The sequence below is a fragment of the Anguilla rostrata genome, chromosome 10 (genome assembly GCF_018555375.3).
Source record: "Anguilla rostrata isolate EN2019 chromosome 10, ASM1855537v3, whole genome shotgun sequence".
NCBI classification, from domain to species: domain Eukaryota; kingdom Metazoa; phylum Chordata; class Actinopteri; order Anguilliformes; family Anguillidae; genus Anguilla; species Anguilla rostrata.
Genome location: NC_057942.1, coordinates 9,850,306 through 9,866,454, shown reverse-complemented (window position 1 = coordinate 9,866,454; position 16,149 = coordinate 9,850,306). Strand labels below are relative to the sequence as shown.

Genomic DNA, 16,149 nt, shown 5'->3' with positions numbered 1-16,149 from the left:
CTGCCACAGGCCACCGAAGTGGCTTTCTTTGGGGCCCTCCAGCACAGAGACACAGGGAGAAGATGTTAAAACAGTCCACGTTTATTTGCAAGGGTCGGCAAGATGTTATAGCCGAGGAGCAGATGTTAACACACTGTCATGACAGAGAGGCTCCCCTGTATGGGTGGGGATGGCAGATTTAACCTGTGCGCAGTGATTACCTCACTACGCACAGGTGCAGCCACTCCTGTTCCTGGGTCCAATTAGCCTGGCCAATTATCTAATTATTAACCAATTATCCAATTGGCCAGGTCTAATTAGCTTGACCCAGGCAGGTGTGGCTGCTTAAACCAGCCATCCCCACACCACATACCCCCAACGCCAAACTGAGGCCAGGGAGAATCCCTGGCCGAAGCCTACTCCCCCCCCAGCACTCCAACCAAGCGAGAAAAAAAAAAACGAAACAAAAAAACCAAGCGCCCTTAACACTTTAAGGGCCCCGGAACAGTCCAGTGCACAGCCGTGACCCTCCCCCGGATGATGAGGCAGCCCTCCCCCCTCCTCCCTCTCGGAGCGCGGGGATTCCTGGGCTGCTCAGCTGGTTGGTGGGGATGTCACCGGCTTGGGCTGTTCCAGGGGCTGTGGTGGGGTGGTTGGGCTGGTGGGCTGGCTGGGCTGGCTTCCTTGTGGCGCTGGGGACCAGGAACCCTTGCAGGTGTGGTGGCCGCCAGTCGGCTCTGCTGGAAGGCTGGTGCAGGCTCTCCTTCACGGGCTCCGGGCAACCCAACCAGGCCAAAACGATGAACTAAAACAACCAACAGACAAGAAAAGGAAGCAATACGGCGCGGCCACTGCTCGTGCGCCGCCCGTAGCTGACCCGCCTTCCCGGCCAAGTCCAGCTCACGGCGCGACCACCTCTCGTGCACCGCCCGTAGCTGACCTGCCTTCACGGCCAGGTCCAGCTCCCCAGCGTCCCAGCTGAGGATCGCTTCCTTCCCCTCCGTGGTCATCTCCCGCTCCCCGTTTTTGGCCTGGAGGATCCGCCCAAAGCCCTGTCAGGAACACCGCAGCTGTTCCTCCTCCAGTGTGCTTCCTGGCTGGCCCTCCTGTGCCTCTTTCTTGTGCCGGAGAAGCCCCACGTTGGGCGCCACTGTGGCAAACACGCCTGCCACAGGCCACCGAAGTGGCTTTCTTTGGGGCCCTCCAGCACAGAGACACAGGGAGAAGATGTTAAAACAGTCCACGTTTATTTGCAAGGGTCGGCAAGATGTTATAGCCGAGGAGCAGATGTTAACACACTGTCATGACAGAGAGGCTCCCCTGTATGGGTGGGGATGGCAGATTTAACCTGTGCGCAGTGATTACCTCACTACGCACAGGTGCAGCCACTCCTGTTCCTGGGTCCAATTAGCCTGGCCAATTATCTAATTATTAACCAATTATCCAATTGGCCAGGTCTAATTAGCTTGACCCAGGCAGGTGTGGCTGCTTAAACCAGCCATCCCCACACCACACATACCTACCCATGAGGTAAGTTGTATGATGTGAAAACCCAGACTTCTGCATCATAAGATGTGTACTAAGTGTTAAGTTGCAACTGATAGAACACATCGTAGACTACTTCATACTTCAGTACTCAGATGGGAATATGTAACTGCCCCTTCAAATACACTTACAATATTAATGTAAGGAAGGTGTTAAAAAGATAATTTATAATTTCAAATATTTTCCATCAAATACCAATTTGCAAAATGGAGAGAGGAGGGAGTCATCTTTAGAGAGAACCATGCTGAAAGAAAAATAATCTTTGATAATGTTTAAAACTCAAATATCTCTTCATGATAAATGGTCCTTCAGTAATAATATAGGATTAACCTGCAGCTGTAACCTCAGTTGTTCTTCTGGGTTTATTTATAAATTGATAACATCTTAGATTCCATATTCTATTTTAAACAGAGGCCAGAAATTATTAAATAGGCAGCCAAAGGCCATACATTGAAGTGATAAATAAATATAAACAGTGTCTTTATTTCCTCAGAAGAATATCTATCCATTATCTACACCTGCTTATCCTGGTCAGGGTTGCAGGGGGTGCTGGAGACTATCCCAGCTTGCATTAGGCAAGAGGCAGGACAGAGCACCAATCTATCGCAGGGCATACACACCATTCACTCACACACTCAAACCTATGAGGAATTTCGAGTCTCCAATTAGCCTACCTGCATGTCTTTGGAGTACCCGGAGGAAACCCACACAGACATGGGGAGAACATGCAAACTCCACACAGAAAGGCCCAGGCCGGGATTCGAGCTCAGGACCTTCTTGCTGTGCAGCAACAGTGCTACCCTCTGCAATCAAGTCAAGATTCAGTGCTGAATTTCATGTGGTAGCACAGTATGTAAAAGCAAACAAATACAATGATTATGTGTTTATAATCAACCTTCATCATTACTGATTAAAATATGCTGAACGTCACATAATGGACTTTCATTTTCTCCAAGTGAGTTACCTTCACAGGTAAAACTAAGGCAATTTTAGATATATTGAGGAAATGCATGCAAAACTAATTCATCCCCATACCAAAGAGTGAAATTAGTCCAATTTGAATATGAGAAGCTGTTTTCATCGCATCAAGTTTGATTGGTTGTCAGAGGCTTATTAAAACATCTTTGATGAAAAGCAATTATTTAAATGAAGGTTGCTACATCAATTAGAATTTTATTTAATGTGCTGGAGCACATACTGTTGTTATTTGAGTACACAGCGCACTGGAATTGGAATAACAATTTTAAAAAGGATTTATGGTCTCAAAAGGAAGCAAGGAAGGGAGCATGTTTTAATAATGTTTATATATTTTTTCATTAAGTCCAAGTTATATTTCCAAGGAATAAAATGTATACCCATTATTGCTCTGATAAACATTTTATGATCACAATCAAGCAAGACAAATTAATTATTATAAAAAGGGAGGTTGTGGACTTTAATGACAATGAAGCCTTACATTCAACAACAATTGATTATCCCTAATCCCAACAGCTGTCATGTAGAAAAAAGCTAAATGGGAAACCTTGGTTCAGTGAATGGCAGGCAGAAGATAACAGAGGAGCACCTGCTTTGTAATACTGCAGTTGAACTGCTGTCCGTTAAATCCAACGTGCTGTCTGAAAGTCGGACTCAGGAAGGAGTATGTAACTGTATGTAACATGACAGGTTACATACATTCCTTATCAACCTTACGGGGATAGAGGGCACTTGGAATTAGGTATCAGGGTACGTTACGTGTGGCAATTTATTAAACCCCTCTCAAACTGTCCTCTCCAATAATGCACAAACCATTCAAAAGACAGAGCCGCCTCTGCACAAAGACCAAGCATCATTTCAGCAGCGTATTTTCTAATCAGCGAGACTCACTTATCTAAATTCAGATCACACACAGCAGGTCGCAGTTAGACTGTCATCCCAGAACAAATCAAGGTTCTTGTTTTTGAAAGGGTATGACTGCATAAACACAACAAAGACACAGCGAAAACAAACAGAAAATAACAGCCACCCTCACATCTCAATTCCAGCAGGCCCTCATTGAATAATCTCTCTAATGTTCTGTTGCTTTTTCTTCAAACAGTGACAGAACTGAGTTTTTCAACTTGAAGCACCTCTTCAGATGCAAGAGAAAATTCTTAAGGGCTGTTTATCGACAAGCAGGGGAAAAAACAAATCCTTCCGCTTAAAAAGACTAGTTATAAACTTCCCAACAGTAATAATTCATCACTACTAGGGTTGGCCGGGCACAGACACAACAGAGAACCCAACCACTTACTTTGCAAATTGAAAATGGCTGTCTTTCCTTACCCATCGCGGGGAACAATGCACGTTTCTGTCCAGGGTTCATGAATTTTGGATGGCCCCCGGACATATGCACAAGATATTTTCCATTAAATTTTGCTCCACCGTCATACAGCAGACAATGGTGTCACCTAACATTGGATTAAAAATGCACCTTTGCGTCATTAGCGCCCCTGGATCAATTCACCTTCAGACCACTGGGACAGAACAGATGGTTCCTGGAGAAAGGCCACAGCAATAACAAGGCCTCTGACACGAAGGGCGGAGGAGGTGCGCTGGACTGGGACAAGCGTGACAGACACAGTGAGGAGGGGCCGACCGGCACAGTGAGGACACATCCACGCTCTCCCGCTTTCCCATCACAGACATCGTGTACGACACTGCAGAATTCATAGTATTTCTTTACAGTTACAATTTTAAAATGAAGAAATTCCAGTAAAACAATTGGATATCTTTGCAAAAGAGGTGCAAAAATCTTCAGTCCTCGCTTTGTCTTTGAGGGCCAATCTCATAACATGTTTAATTTAAAGAATGTAGAATTTTTGGGTGAGTAAGGGTTCACATAAAAGACTAGACTAGAAATCCAGAAATCTCAAATTTAGACTCATCGATCCATAAAACCTTAATTAACATCTGCTGAAAAAGACAGATTTCCCAGGTACAATGTCAGAAGGTCTCATAAATTTTATTTCAATTTCAACCAAAGTGGTTTTCAATGAAACGCAGGGCTAGAAAGGTTACCAATATTCCTTTTAAACAATCTAGCGCCAGGGCAATTCTGATGGATAGCACTTATAAATCTGGAAATGTTTGAAAAACCCACTCAAAGCTGAATGAGTCCCCAGAGCATTGGCATCCCAACCCCGAGCAGGTGCCACCCATTATTTTGTTTCCATGGGGGATAGTCGGCGCTAATGAAAACAGCTGCTGCTAACGCTCAACAGCTCAGCTGCTGTCAATCAGTCCCTGTCCCAAACTGACCCATGCTGGTGTTCTCAGAAGTGCACCAGAAACGCGCCCCCTCCCCCATATTCTGCGAATAACCAAATCCAACTGTACAAAATGGCTCTCCGGGGTCTCAGTCTCGTTTTATGCCTCCACAAATCTTCACCCTGCCTCCTACAAAGGGCGATAAACCAGTCCAGTGAAACAGATACATTTAAACGGACAATGAATCTCTCTGAAGTTACACAGAATCAAAAGACCACCCTGACATCAATATCAGCCCCTCGGCAATTCAAGGGTTTTAAAAACACAGCTGCGGTGCACTGCTAACGCAAACATGCTTTTGGATGCCATTAAAAATTATGAATGAACATATTGCCTAAGTACCAAATAGTAAAAGATCTCCACACAATACAAGTACATACAAACTGGTGTCATATCCTATTTATGTCCATTCCATTACATTACAGGCATTTGGCAGACGCTCTTATCCAGAGCGACGTACAACAAAGTGTATAACCATAGCCATGTCTATATTTCACTTTAGCCCTAGCCCCCTGAATGCCAACCAGCGTGCTGTCAGTAGCAGGCAACGGTAGGCGATTGTGATCAATAAGAGGTAATTAAAGAACTGAGCTGATGGCCCCTAGGATTTCAGCACCCCATCTCTCTTTTTTTCAATGATCCCCTTCGTGTATTAGGTCCATTACTCTAAGAACTAGTTGCCAGGAACACTGAAAGTCAAGGCTGTGTCTCTGGATCTGAGCCTGTGGCTACAGAGAAAGGTAAATATATGAGATACCATGTTGGGGTTTTCTGTGCTGCCTGAAAAAAAGCTGTTCTCAGCATTGAATGACGGCGAGGATAAACTACATATCCCACGTTTCTCTACCCCCACCCCACTTCATTTGGCTATGGCTATGAAGTACCCTGTCCATAATGACCCTATGAGATACACGCTAGTGCTGAATAATTAGAATGACTTATACTGCTTATACGCAGTTTCGCATGAACCCTGACATGGTCAGCCACTTTGGTCATTAGTGTTTGCGCATTTTATTTGGAGGAAGTTGAACTAAATGTGGAGCAGACTTGCTCCACATTAAATATGCTACAGTAATAATAAATGACACAATGACTCTAACAATAATACAGTAACAATGTTCCATAAAAGTATCTCATTTTATATGCACTTCCCAGATTACTGAAATTAAATGGGCTCATCAACTTAGCTTAGCTTTAAAAAGAATAGTAGCTATATATCACTGTCCGATAAATGATCGGCAAGCTCAAAGAAGTATTTCCTTATAGGCAATGAAACTAATTACTTGCGAATAAAATGTACTTTTTTGGTGGAGGTAATAAATAAATGTCTTTATGTTAATTATGAGCACTCAGTAAAACTAAGCTACATTTACAATAAAACACCTGGAGACATTACTATGCAAAGGGCCCGACTCACCGCTCCTAAAGGGTAAGCTGCTGGAGTTGGCGAGCCCCATACACTGCGATCTGCAGTACCCACGATCCAAGGAACAGTTTAGGAAAGGGAATAATCACTCTTCCATGCCGGGCAAAATAACCTCTGAAAATTCATCTGTTGGCCATTCTTCTACCTGCCGATCAAAACTGGGGCCAGGTGCAATGAGGGCGACCCTGTCTATTACAGAATGAGAAATCTGGAGGGTGTCTGCAGCATTGCTACCTTCTCCACATAAGACGTTACCCTCCCCCTGGAAGATACCAGCTGACCGTAAAATCCTAGGAGCACCTTGAGACTATGACCGTATATAAGGTGTAATGCAGGTCTATTTTGTGTACTTTTTTGTAACAATATTTCCCACGTGTATGCAAATGAGCAGGATGATCACTAAATGCGGCATAACAAATCATACCATAATGCTTGGTAACATTCAACCTTTAGAGGGCTTAACAGGTCACAAATAACAGGAGAAAATAACCTCAATTTCTATCTGATGTGGTCATTGAAATAGACATGGGGAAAGACACCCTAAGCCAAAGTCTAGAAGATTTCAAATTCAGCAACTATTGTAAATAAGGACATGCTTGTCTTAATTTCTGTTGTTGCATATACCTAAGTGGTTATGTAATTAGCTATATTTTAATTCATTATAAACCTAACATTTTTGAGGATAAAGGGAAACGCAGATGTCTGCAAACTATTTTGTAAGTGTCCCTTCACACAGTGGAAACAAAAATGACAAAATAAGATACCTTAAAAAAAGCTTCTCAATATGCTGCAGGAAGATGCATTAGTCATAAATGACTATCCTATTATAGTGATTAATACTGGCTCTATACATTTTAACAGATATTTTAATAGCAGCACTGCAGTTTAACACTTTATTAATGAGACATTCACTCCTTCAGCACACCGTTAGTCACCGTAACTTCCGAATAATCTTTTTGAAACTTCTCTCTTTTTCTCTTAGCAAGTGATAAGGCAGCTTATTTTATATGTCATTTACTGCTTTTAAGTGGTTTTCTTAAACTATGTTAAACTGTGTACACCTAAGGGCGAATCTCATCTATGACAACCCAAATTGAAAGAGTGCGTATACGCTGCAAATAAATCGTGGTTGGAGTGAAAATGAGGTAGGCAAGACTCCCTTCAAATGTTCTTTCCCTACCAACATGTGCAAAGTAAATAATGAAAACCTTTCAGTTCCACTGCTGAAGATGTACTTTTGAGCTCTCACACGAGGATAGATAGATGTGGAGGAAGTAAAAACAGAAAAGGCCTTTTTTCATTCTTGCTTAAATGTAGTCGGTACATTGCATTGCAATGACAGTGTGAGGATAAGAACCTGATGCCCGTGAAATTAAATGAGTTCAAATGCAATATAACCCAGAACACATACCCAATCAATTGACCTTCAGTATTGCATGTGATGCAGTTTTGAGCAAGGTTAGTACTTAATCTTCATCAGCACGTGATTGCACTGTGCATGAGTGCACGGTATGTATATTTTCTTCACATGGCATAACAGATGACACTTGATGTTAGACAATTTGACCTGAGTCAGTAGGATGCAATGGCAGAAACTCCTACTAGCAAGAAAATCCACGTGAATACAAAACCGTAAATTTCAGTACTGTAGTCCAGTCAAAAAGCAACAATCTATCACTACATAACAAGACTAAGCTATCCCAGAAAGATACTTGTCAGCTGCCATATATCTGAGCTGTCACTCAAGGCCAAGGAAGAGGTCACTGAGGGTGAGAAGGAAAAGAATGGTGTGTCCTATCAGACAAAGAGAAATCACAGGAAATGGATGCTTCTGCATACACTTATTCTGTATATTGTACACTTAATTAAAACAAAATAAAAATTCTGGCAATTGTACAAAATTCAACTGACAGAAATGTGCATCTCGAAGATTAATTTTAATTGAACTACAGTGAATCCATTCAGCTTTTTCTTGGGAGCAGTCATGTTGTAATCAGTGGATAACACAAATCCATTTATGAAGAGTATTGATCAGTATGCGCAAGACATATTGCTGCATATGGCTACTGCGAGCTATATAATGTAATTTCATTTTGAACCCCAGGTAAGGTTAATGTAAGGAATTAATATATCTGCCTCAAGGAATCTCCCACGTGCTGGGTCAATACAGTGTCTCTGCGATACCATGTATCTGCACAGAATTGCAACCGTACTTTGTGTGGTTAGAAAGCCCCATTCTTTGCAGATGTGCTGACTGAAAATTATAGGTTATTACAAGGCCATCTAGCCCATTTGTTCATGCTTATTGTGCAAACCACAACCCATTCAAATAACCTAAATTAATGAGTTACAGCAGAGCAGGGAAATTGTGCTAATCTACCAATTTCCCTCCCGTATCAACACAGCCCCTGAACGGCGGCTAAGAGCACACCGGATCCATAAATGAAGGTCAGGTTAGCCGTCGTGAATAATTCTGTCAACATTACAGCCTTCCAGGGCTACCAACACATTTCCAATAAGAGACAAGAAGGGAATGGATTTGGAAAAGGATACTGGACCCCAAGGGAATTACTGAAGTCTGAAGCCATCTCCCTAAGGTTGAAGGTTGGCAAGCCATGCTAATCAATAAATCGACTAAGCTTAAAAGACTCTCAAACAGTAACCCGTACAGTAGATCATTAAAATTTAGAAGACCGATCTCAGAAAGAGGCCAACTGTACATGAAGATGAGTTGGCTCTGAACGTGATTGGCTACAGCGCATTCCCAACAGAAGCCTGCAGCGTGAGTTGACTGTAAATGTATTTCATTCAATAGGCTGATAAATGAATATCCCTGTAAATTGTGCCATGTGATAACCCCAAGAAAATAATATGCTGTGTTGACAACATGACAACATATCTCCCAAATGAGAAAGAAATGCAGCTGCTAAACACTGCTGTCTTATAACCAGCATCAATTTCTACCCTTCCCTGACAAAGGCTAAAATGTTCTTGTACAACTCCATAGACACTGTCTGTCCTCTCTTACATGGGGGTAAGTGACCTCCTCGTAGGTTATTTTTTGAGGCCTATATGCAAAAACTGAAAAATGCCTTCTTTGGTGTTACTAATGAATAACAACGCATGGTGCTTCAAGCGCAGGTTGGGGGGTTTTGCTAATATAAATAATTTTACACCAAATACAATACAAACAAAGCGAGTACACCATGCATGAGGACTGTGTGTGAAGACCTGACTGCTGTGCTCAACCTCAATGGCTGCACTTTTAAAAGTCTAAAGGAGAAACTTGTTCAGAAATTACTCCAAGATGGGCTGTTGGGTGGCTCATCCTACTAATGTACTTGCACCCAAGTCAACCCACCCAGAATCCTGAACACGGAAGCTCAGCACATGATTGGTTGCAGCATCACTCAGGAAAGTAGGGTTTCCGTGACAGGGAGCAGCTTTTCTCCTCTCAACATGAAAAACAGCAAATCTCTCCTGTTCACAGAAAGGCTGCAATCTGCCTGCAACGTGTTGCATTAAGTATACTTCTCTCATGTCATGAATGTACTGCACACCTTATGGACTGCAGTGGGGGAAAAAGGCCATCAAAAAAGATAAGGCAACCCAACTGGGAGAAAAACAGAAAACATGGTGAGAAAAGTTGGATTGAAAAAGGCTCAAATATTCACATTATGTAAAAAAAAAAGTCTCAATTAGAAACTCTGTGTTACGAATAGTCATACAACAACTGTGCCGTTGGAGTGTCTATGGGCACCCCTTGAGGATAACCATTGAAAGTTCAAATCCCTGCAGGTTACATGGTGGAGACAAACTGGAGGTCCTGCTAAATACAAAAAGAACTCAAACTTAACTTTAACCCAAATGAAATGAAATTCATGAATTGAGAAATTCTCCCACATTTCTCAGAGGATTCATCAATCAATGAACAGAATTCCTAAAAATTTCTAAACTGAAAAAAAAAGACTGCACTGAAATGGAATTGGCACAGCCTACTATTCAGGCATATTTTTGGGATAAGAGGACAAAAGTATTAATTGTTCTGACAGTTGATTTCCTCTGAGATTTGCCTATTGTGTCTGATGGTAGACAATGATACGCACTAGATACATTGGGTTTATTTCCTCCATAGACTAATGATGATAATGTAGATACTTCTTATTTCAGTTAATTACAAAATCCAATTAAAAATAAACAGTAACTATGACAAGTGTTCAGTTATATGTAAATACTCCAAATAACCCAGGTTTTACAAGAGGACAGTCTATTTATTGTGTTTCTATGGCATTCCCCATAGGGAAAAAAGTGATTAGGAAATCCAAAGAGTTGAAAATGTGTGGAATCTAGGCCCAGTCTGTTTCACACCAATTATGATGTGTTGGTTAGTGTGGCATGTTGTGCAAATTGCCCACTGCTCCTGTGTTGGATGCAAAGAGTCCAAGGAGGATATGTCTCAGTCTTGTTGAGTTACACCAAACACGTTAAAAAAGCTGCACTTTTCACTGAGAAATGGAATTGGAAGGTGTCGATTCCTTCACGACACCATTTCTAGCTTTTCTCCTCTTCAATTTTTCAAGCAATTCAAGCTGTAAGATTAGCATAAAGACATTAAACTCACATCAGATCAAGTGTAATTCCCTTAACAAAACACTAGGTGATGTTAATATACCGCAGGCGAGTTGGTTAATATTTCAAGGCAGGCGTACCAATTCTCACAGCAGTAATCAACACCTGTCCTTTCCGTAGAATGTACACGATCAATAACAAAGCAGGTCTGAATAATTTTAGATTTAGTGCTGGAAACACCCTATTCCTATCAGTAAGGATACACTAGGTCTGATTCCTCCAGAGACCAAATAACTTTCCGAAATGCCAGGGAAGGCAAATAACAGACTCAAGAGGCGGAGACAGAATGGCAGAGACAGCAGTATTAAAAATGGAATCTGACCAAGATACAAAACTTGATCGTGCACAAACAGGTCAATGAACCACCTTGTGGCTTGTAGCCTACTGCAAGTCTTTCCATTGCGAACAAGTGCAATTCAACCTCTTATCCCAGCTTTGGCTGATCTATGTAATGAGGGCTTTGATATTGTGGAAGGTAAGAAGAGAGCAAACTGACTGAATGAAAAACTGAAAAGGGAACGCCAGGTGTAGTTTAATCTGGGTCTTCGAAAGACCAATTTGCATTTCCTCCCTCACAGTATATACAGTAACAAAGAAGGCTATGACTATGATGCAGATGCACCCATTATGAATGAGATGAGCTGAACTTTTCTTTTCTTTAGAGAAAGTCCTTTCTCCCTGCATTGCTTTACCATAAACACCAGGGTGACTGTAAGGGCCTTGCATGCTCATTCCTGAAAAAAAAAATCTTGAAAACAGCCTTGAATGTACAAGTACGCAATGCTTCAATAACTCATATCATGTTCTTTTCAACTGTCAGCAGCTGTCATGCCATTGATGAGGCTAAGTTATGAATAGACAAAACAAATATTGACTGCCTTGAAGGCCAAAGTACAAATCATCCAAACAATACAACAAATAGAACATGTTTCAGTTTATTATTCTGGAAACTTTAAATGAGTGTCCCTGGAACCGCATAGGGCACATTATGATCTATCAGACATTTTTAATAAAGCAGGTAGAATGACCGGCAGTGGACTATTCTTAAACAAGACCAGGTTAAAACCTAGTAAATGGCTGGACCTAACACACGTGATCCAGCCGACCAATGGTGTAACTTCATCACTCAGTCAGTCAGTCAGTCACTCACAGACATTCGCGTTTGTAGGGTTGGCCCCGCTGTTGCTGGCCAGCCAAAAATAAAACAAAAAAAACTTATGATCTTATCTTAAATTTCACTTTTGTTGAGCACTTCACAAATAATTTTTAATATAATCAGAAAAAAACACTGTCAAAGGGTAAGATGGATTGGGTAAAGCAATATTTCCATCAGACTGTATATCACTATTTCAACCAATTTTGTCACAGAAAGGTACAGCAAAATGGATTATATAATATTAACAAAGATTTGATTAAAAAGAATGGCCCCATGAGTATTTACAGTTACTTATTCTTGGAAGTATAATTAAAAGATAAAATAGTCTCAGTAATTGCATGTACAAAATGTAGTTTCAGATTTGAATGCCCTAAATTTTGATTTTTAGTGATGGCTGAGTAAATACAGCAATTTGGTTTTTAATAGGACAGCAGAATGTTCTGTACCTCCTCAAACCTCAAAATGGCAAGTAAATTGTGAATAATTTTTCAAGAAGTCCAGTCAAGGAGCTCATTTGCTCTATTCCAAAACAAATATGCTGCCATGCAGTAGCATGGCAGTGGTCCTTTCAGTCCAGACTAGTCCAAATAATTTCATTCAGACTGTTACATACAGTGTGTTTAACCTTGATTATGAAAATTCAAGCCTTGTAAATGTTATAATGACAAAATGGTCCTAACATTTTATTTTAACTATCCAAAACCAATGGCAAAAAATGTCATCTGTGGGTATGGCAAGTAGAGTCATCTCTTTGAACCATACTAAATTGTGTATAGTAAACTGTATAAATATGTGATATTTTCTGTTTGTATGTAACTCCCCTTACACATTGTACACAGATACGTGTAAGGAGCCAGTTCATATTTATATCTGGAATAACAAGCAACAGTAAAGTGCCACACTCAAAGAGAGCAGGGGGAAAGATACTTTTAATGCTATTAATGTCAGGGTCAAAGACGATTTCAAACTCAGTAGCACCTGGAAAACAATCCTTCAAATGTCTACAAGAAAGATCAAAACTCATTTTCCGTTGCAAGTACACTGCAATGCATGCAACAGCACATTACAAGGTAAGCCAATGAATTCACGTACAGTAGGCTACACAAATGTATTTATGAAATCTAATACAGGTCACACCATAAAATAAAAATAAAAATTACTTCATAATCATTGGGCTTACTTTCCTGAACTGAAACACTTCAATTTTCTCAACAAGTTTTAATTTTTTTAACAAAATTTTAATCAGGGAATGTAATATAGGCACAAAGGAAATAGTCTTATTTGCATCGAAGAGGCATCTGTTATTACAGTGCAGAGTAGACGAGTGCGGGCATACAAAAGAGAGTTATTGTATAGGCGACTGTTTCAGCAAACACGCCGTTGTTTGATGTATAACTTCAACAGAAGCAATAATAAACAGGGTAGCAGTCATGGCTAACAGTGGACAGTATAGCGAAGGGCAACGCTACATTAATAGCTGCAAACTGCAATAATAAATTATATATATGAAAGTCCAATCTAGCCTATTTCTTGCAGCTCCAAACAATTCTGTCATTATGATACAAGTACTTAAGTAAACGTAAATGAACGGCATGTAACGCAACTGGCTGTATTTTAAAATGTTTTTCTCAACCGATAAAGCAAATGAGGTCATATACTGTAGCTACTGTATTTTAAGATGACATAATTCGCACATGTATCAGGTGTTGCTTCTGAACAGGAAATAACAACGAATTTCAATGCAGATATAATCTCAATAGCTTTGTCTCTGTGTTAATTTCGAAATAACCTAATGATTTCGCCAGTTTCACCGACCCATATACCCAAACTTCCCGCAGCGCAATCTCTCCTGAAAGTGGCTAATACATTTGCGGTCAAAGTGGTTTGATGCACAACGACATTGAGCTATTCGTCCCATGCTGGCACTGATTGGGCACGAAGATAACCGCTGCAAACTGAAACAACCCATTATTTCAACACCGATATAAACAATGCTTTCAGCAGTCACCTCGGACACGCACTTTCCCGTTATTAAACCTGCTATGAGAACTCACTGTCTCTCAACACTGTATCAAAACAGTCATAAGATGGATATGCAATAAGAGAGCTTATTTGTGGACAGGGTACACATCTTCGCATTGTCCTAAAAGGCGCTTACACGAGAAAGACGAAACGCAGATCCGAATAAGAATCCAGAGCACGAGTGCAGAGAAAGCATCTCCCGTAACACTGCTTTACAGTAGACCTGTTTACAGCAGAGTTTGAGAGAAGGGGTTACTTTGGTCCAGAACAACAGAAAATAATAGGGAAATCTTTACGTTACGCCACACATACATAATGCATAAATAAAATGTACCTGTAACTCCAAACTGTAACCCTGGTATAAGTGGGTTGGAAACACCGTCAGCTGATGTTGCACTTGAACAGAAACGGTATAATCCATTGACTAACTGAGCGAAATGCTTGTAGCTAATATAAGATGATTCCACTGCTGCCTGCAGTACTGTAGTAACATACCAGCCTGCTCTCCGCCCCACTACCACCTCATTGGCCGGTTGGTTGTAGTAGTAGTATAGAGCTCCCCCACTACCTCTCTAACGAGCATCAGTAAACGGAGACCAGGCGGTTGGCTGGCAGGTGGTTCAATATAGCTCAGCACCTGATTCAGTTAATGCAGCGCGACAGTGCAGAGCAATACCATAATCATTAGTTGGCAAGCCGAAAGTAAAGATTCAATTAACATTTTTCTTCAGCTTTGATTTACAATGGAATGCAACTGCATGTGTTTTTTATTCAGCAATCGCTGAGACTAACTAAGCAAGTTGAGTTTGTAAAGAAAACGTGTAACATATTTATTTTTAAGTCAAAATTTGGGGTCGAATATTGAATAAATACATGCCAAAGTATATTTGTAGACTGGACAATAATCATGGGCATTAGGATTAGGTGCCAAACGATCTATCTGAAGGAGGAAACAGCCAAATCAAGACTAAATGTGTCTGTTCCAAACGTTATGGTGCTCACTGTATAAGTACGCTATATGGGTATGGGGCATGCCGCCCCACCAAGGCGTAACTTGGTGGGATGGCATACCTACCATCCCAATACAACTGAGCTGGTCTATACAGTGCCCTGTAAACATATTCAATAACCAGAACAGTGACATTGGTCAGCCAGTTCTTCTTGTCTGGAGATATTTCATATTTCATTATAATATTTTTTTGTCCTTCTCAGTGATACCACTTTTGTTGACTTGACTCAGAATCTTATGGAGTTGTCTGTCCATCTGTTCAGTAACAGGGAGAAAAAGCACTGAGTGAATGCACAGACTTCTGGTTTCTCTAAATGCACTCACTGAATAGGCCTACTGTTCAGGGTTTAAGAAAAACCTGTTCATGACCCAGAGGGATAAGCATATATCTTTTAATTAGTGAGGGGGGATTTGTAATGTACAGTAATTAATACTACTAATTAATAGAATGTTATATCTGAAATCAAAAGCTGTAGACATGCCTATTTTTGGTTAATAATTCAGTCCTTAGTTCAAGTGAATGGTTGTTTCCAGTGTTTGCATAAGGTTTGTTTGATAAAAATGAAGTATTACATATTAACTACATTTTTACCTGTCCACTGCAAGAATAATTTGATTTGAAATCTTTTTTAAGGAAGACTCGTGTAAAATAATGTGCAGTTTGGCAAGTTTTCTAAGTCAAGTCAAATGACACATATTGTGTTACAAAGACATATTTCACAGACTTCAAACAGTCTCTCAATGGAATAAATGCAGAAAAGGTGGAGGATTCTAATTACAGCTGAAGAACCATAAAAGGAAATGTTACTTCAACAGATGGTTTTTCCACTTAAAGAAGAAACTACATTGGATCAAAATGAAAGCAAAATTATCTGCTCAAACACAAGAGTGTTCGGACAGACACCGGATAAATTACAGAAATTCAGGTCTGTTAGCAGGTAACTGTTCATACCACCGTAACTGCTATTCTTTTTTCACTAAACCAAATTTAAGAAACTGACAAAATACGTGAAAAGGTTAAAAATGTATTTTCGTAGAACAAATGCTATATGTCACAATATGTGAAAAACGGACAAGTCTGGAGACTACAGAAAA

At 40.6% G+C, this 16,149-nt stretch overlaps 1 protein-coding gene across 1 annotated transcript in view; it reads right to left on the bottom strand.

Annotated features, from left to right (window-relative positions):
• The window catches only part of LOC135264924 (zinc finger matrin-type protein 4-like), an 87,527-nt gene extending 72,963 nt beyond the window's left edge, over positions 1–14,564 (bottom strand). The window contains exon 1 of the mRNA XM_064353952.1: positions 14,380–14,564. Coding sequence (XP_064210022.1) covers positions 14,380–14,466 — 87 coding nt within the window. The 5' untranslated portion in view covers positions 14,467–14,564. The remainder of the gene's footprint in view (positions 1–14,379) is intronic.
• Positions 14,565–16,149: the final 1,585 nt, after the last annotated feature.